The 3,270-nt window shown below is 30.9% G+C and overlaps 1 protein-coding gene across 1 annotated transcript; it reads left to right on the top strand.

The window, feature by feature from the left end:
- The first annotated feature begins 1,039 nt into the window (after positions 1 to 1,039).
- Positions 1,040 to 2,026, top strand: LOC111409864 (transcription factor bHLH149-like). Its single transcript, XM_023039945.1, has one exon. The coding sequence runs from the start codon at positions 1,284 to 1,286 to the stop codon at positions 1,896 to 1,898; it is 615 nt and encodes a 204-aa protein (XP_022895713.1). The 5' UTR covers positions 1,040 to 1,283; the 3' UTR covers positions 1,899 to 2,026.
- Positions 2,027 to 3,270: the final 1,244 nt, after the last annotated feature.

Raw genomic sequence — 3,270 nt, 5'->3', positions numbered from 1 at the left:
TTAACTACACATTCTCCTAAAAAAGTAAATAATTAAAAAAATTCTTTTTGTCTCGAACTCATTTTCAACTATATATTCACACAAATAAAATGTTTTCCAGTTAAACTCTACACTTTTTCCTACTTGTTAGTTGTTAACCATATATTCCTCCAAAATAAATAAATAAATCATTAATCTAAAACTCGTTTTCTTAAAAACTTCAATAAAATGGATGTCAAATAGGGGCTAGATAATCTCCAGAAAACTTTGTAAAACACAAAATATTCTTTATTTTAGATATTCAATGATAAAAAATAGAGCTATGCTATTCATCATCACTGATTTTAAGTACTAGTCTAAGTAACAATTACATAAGGATAAATGACAGGTTCATTAAAATGTAAAATCACATTATTCATTTAAATGAACATATAAAGTGTAGATATCTATACTCATGTTAAACAGCATTATTTTTAAAAACAAACTCCAATAGACTTTATTTTTAGTTTAAAATTAAATAGTGGAATTGACTTTCCAAATTTAGAGAGTCAGAATCACTTTATATTCTCAATTTACAGTTACTGCATTTAATAAGCTACAAATTTTAATACTTTACAATTGAAATTATTCAAATAACATTTGAATTAATTGGTCAAATACATATACAAGAATTAAATAATAAGAGAGGAGAAACCAATATATATTTCTCAAAGAAAATAAAATAAAATAAAATAATTAAATAACAACATTGTTGTTGAAGTGCATGAAAAACTTTAATATTAGAATAACAATCGCATATATTGATTATTGTGAAAAATAAATGAATAAATATAGTGTTTGTTCAATAGGGATTTTGTTAATTGATTTTTTAACTGTTAGAGATAAAGTGGATCTTATCTATAAAAAAAGAATTTAAAAATAACGATTGAAATAGTGAAATAACGATAAAAAAAATTGATTTTAATTAAATTTTAAGCTGTACCAAACATGTCCATAAACGACATCTACAGGAGTATTTCGAGAAGAGGAGCAATAAATGGTTTAATAAAGGCGGGCCGCGTGAGTGATTAGTCATTTCTTCTCTTCTCACATTTCAATTACGACACCCACTACCGTCCATTACCATTCCACCCATAAATCCCCCTCTCTCTCATTCTTCTTCTCCATTCTCTATTTGTCTTTGTATTTGGAGTCTGTGAGGTAAGGTGGAGGTGGGTCTGGTCCCCATTTTGAAATCTATGGAAGGAATATAAATTCGGAGAAACTAGTTGAAAAACTCTGAAACTCTTCTGATTTTGATTGTGATGGCTTCTTCATTCACCGCAATTCCCGATGTGAAATCGAACCCATTGCGCAAAAAGCGAAGGAAAATGGGGACGGAAACCCAGTCCCAAATGAATACAATAGAGACGACGGGTCGTTCTACATGGAAAACCGAGACAGAGCAACAAATCTACTCGTCGAAGCTCGTCCGCGCTCTCCGCCATCTCCGCCGTTCAGGCTCCTCGTCTCCCTCCGCCTCTGGTCGCGCGTTGCGTGAGGTTGCCAACAGAGTCCTCGCCGTTTCAGCCAAGCGAAGGACTCGCTGGAGCCGGGCGATCCTTACGGGTCAACTTAGTCTCCGACTTGCTCAGATCAATAAGAAACACAAGAAAGCATCAAAGCCGACTACTGGTGGTTCCAGGTCGAAGAAACGAGCTGTGAAGAAAAAACGGCCGCCTGTGCAGAGTAAAGTGCGGGTTTTGGGAAGATTAGTTCCCGGTTGCCAGAACCTTGCATTGCCTAACCTTCTAGAAGAAACGACTGATTACATTGCGGCTCTGCAAATGCAAGTCAACGCGATGACTTTCCTCACTGGCCTCCTTACAAGCGGCGGCTCATTGACCGCTTCTTCTGATCGCCTCGGCTCTGATCAGTAGGGAATTACTTATATTGGGAAATTTTTATTTTATTTTTTATTTTGAATATTTATGAATCAATTTTTTAAAAGCCTGTGTAGCTGTGTTAATAACTGGGAAGTAATTATATTTTGCCTAAATTAGTAAAATGTGTTCATGTCGCCCTATATAAGAGTTTTACAATTTATGGCTTGTTTGAGCCAAATTATTTTAAAAAAATATATATATTTTTTAACAATGATTTGACATTATTTTAATCATATATTTTTCAATAAAATAATAATGCATGCAAATTTAAAACTTTTTCTTATTTTTTAACTACACATTTTTTATTAATTTGATATGAATAATGCATTTTTTTTACTAGAATGTGGCTCAAACATGAACTTAATATTTTTCATCTATTTTAAGCACTTGTTGGGATATAGACATTTTAAAAATTCATTTAAAAAAAAAAAAAAAAAATATATATATATATATATAAAGTCACATATTATTTCAATAAAATAACTTTGTATGTGAATTCATAATTTTTTTTTCTATTTGTTCATCACACATTCCTGAAAAAAAAAATTAATTTTTACAAAATTTATACTATCTCCGCCCTATTTATATATATTTGTTTTATTTTTTTACAGAGATTAATAAATCTTATTTGTTGTTATTGAAAAACTAATTTTTTCCAAAAATTTTCTTAGTCTACTTGCTACCCTTATATAACTAGTTCAATTTCAAAATTAAGTAAAAAAAATTGATTATAACTAGATAAATTAAATAAGAGTATATTAGTAAACAAACGAAACAACACATTATTGGGGATAAGAAAATAAAGAAATTTAGTCTATATAAATGTGACGGGTTGTATTAAAAAAAAAACCTCATGAAATACACTGAAGAGTTAATTGTCATGATAATCACAAAACTTAAATTGGCATAATTGATCGTTCACGCATAATTGATTGTTCAATCTTCTTTAATATGTTGAGTTTTGATCATTACACTTTTCAAAGTATCATACATTACTTATTGGAATCACTTCCTTTTTGTGTTTCTAACAGAAAGTTGTTCTGACAAATGGATTTTACAATTAGAGTCCCATCACTGTTAGAAGTCCAATCACGAAAAAGAGATATTTCACATAAACAAGGTGATTGCTAACGATACTTCGACAGAAGATAAACAAAACACATGTTCATCATCTCGGCGTCACTTTAAAAAGTTTAATAACCAAAATTCAGCTGGTTTAAAGTGTAGTGTGCAATCAAAATTACCTGTCAAAGTATAGTAAACAATCAAATATACCTTACTCATGTGGATGGTCCCTCTCCCATGATTCGACATCTAACGGTGATGGGATGCCAATTGTGAAATCCGTTTGTCAGGTTAGTTACGT

Source organism: Olea europaea, chromosome 15 (genome assembly GCF_002742605.1).
Source record: "Olea europaea var. sylvestris chromosome 15, O_europaea_v1, whole genome shotgun sequence".
Lineage (NCBI taxonomy): Eukaryota > Viridiplantae > Streptophyta > Magnoliopsida > Lamiales > Oleaceae > Olea > Olea europaea.
This window is presented reverse-complemented; position numbering and strand designations above follow the sequence as displayed.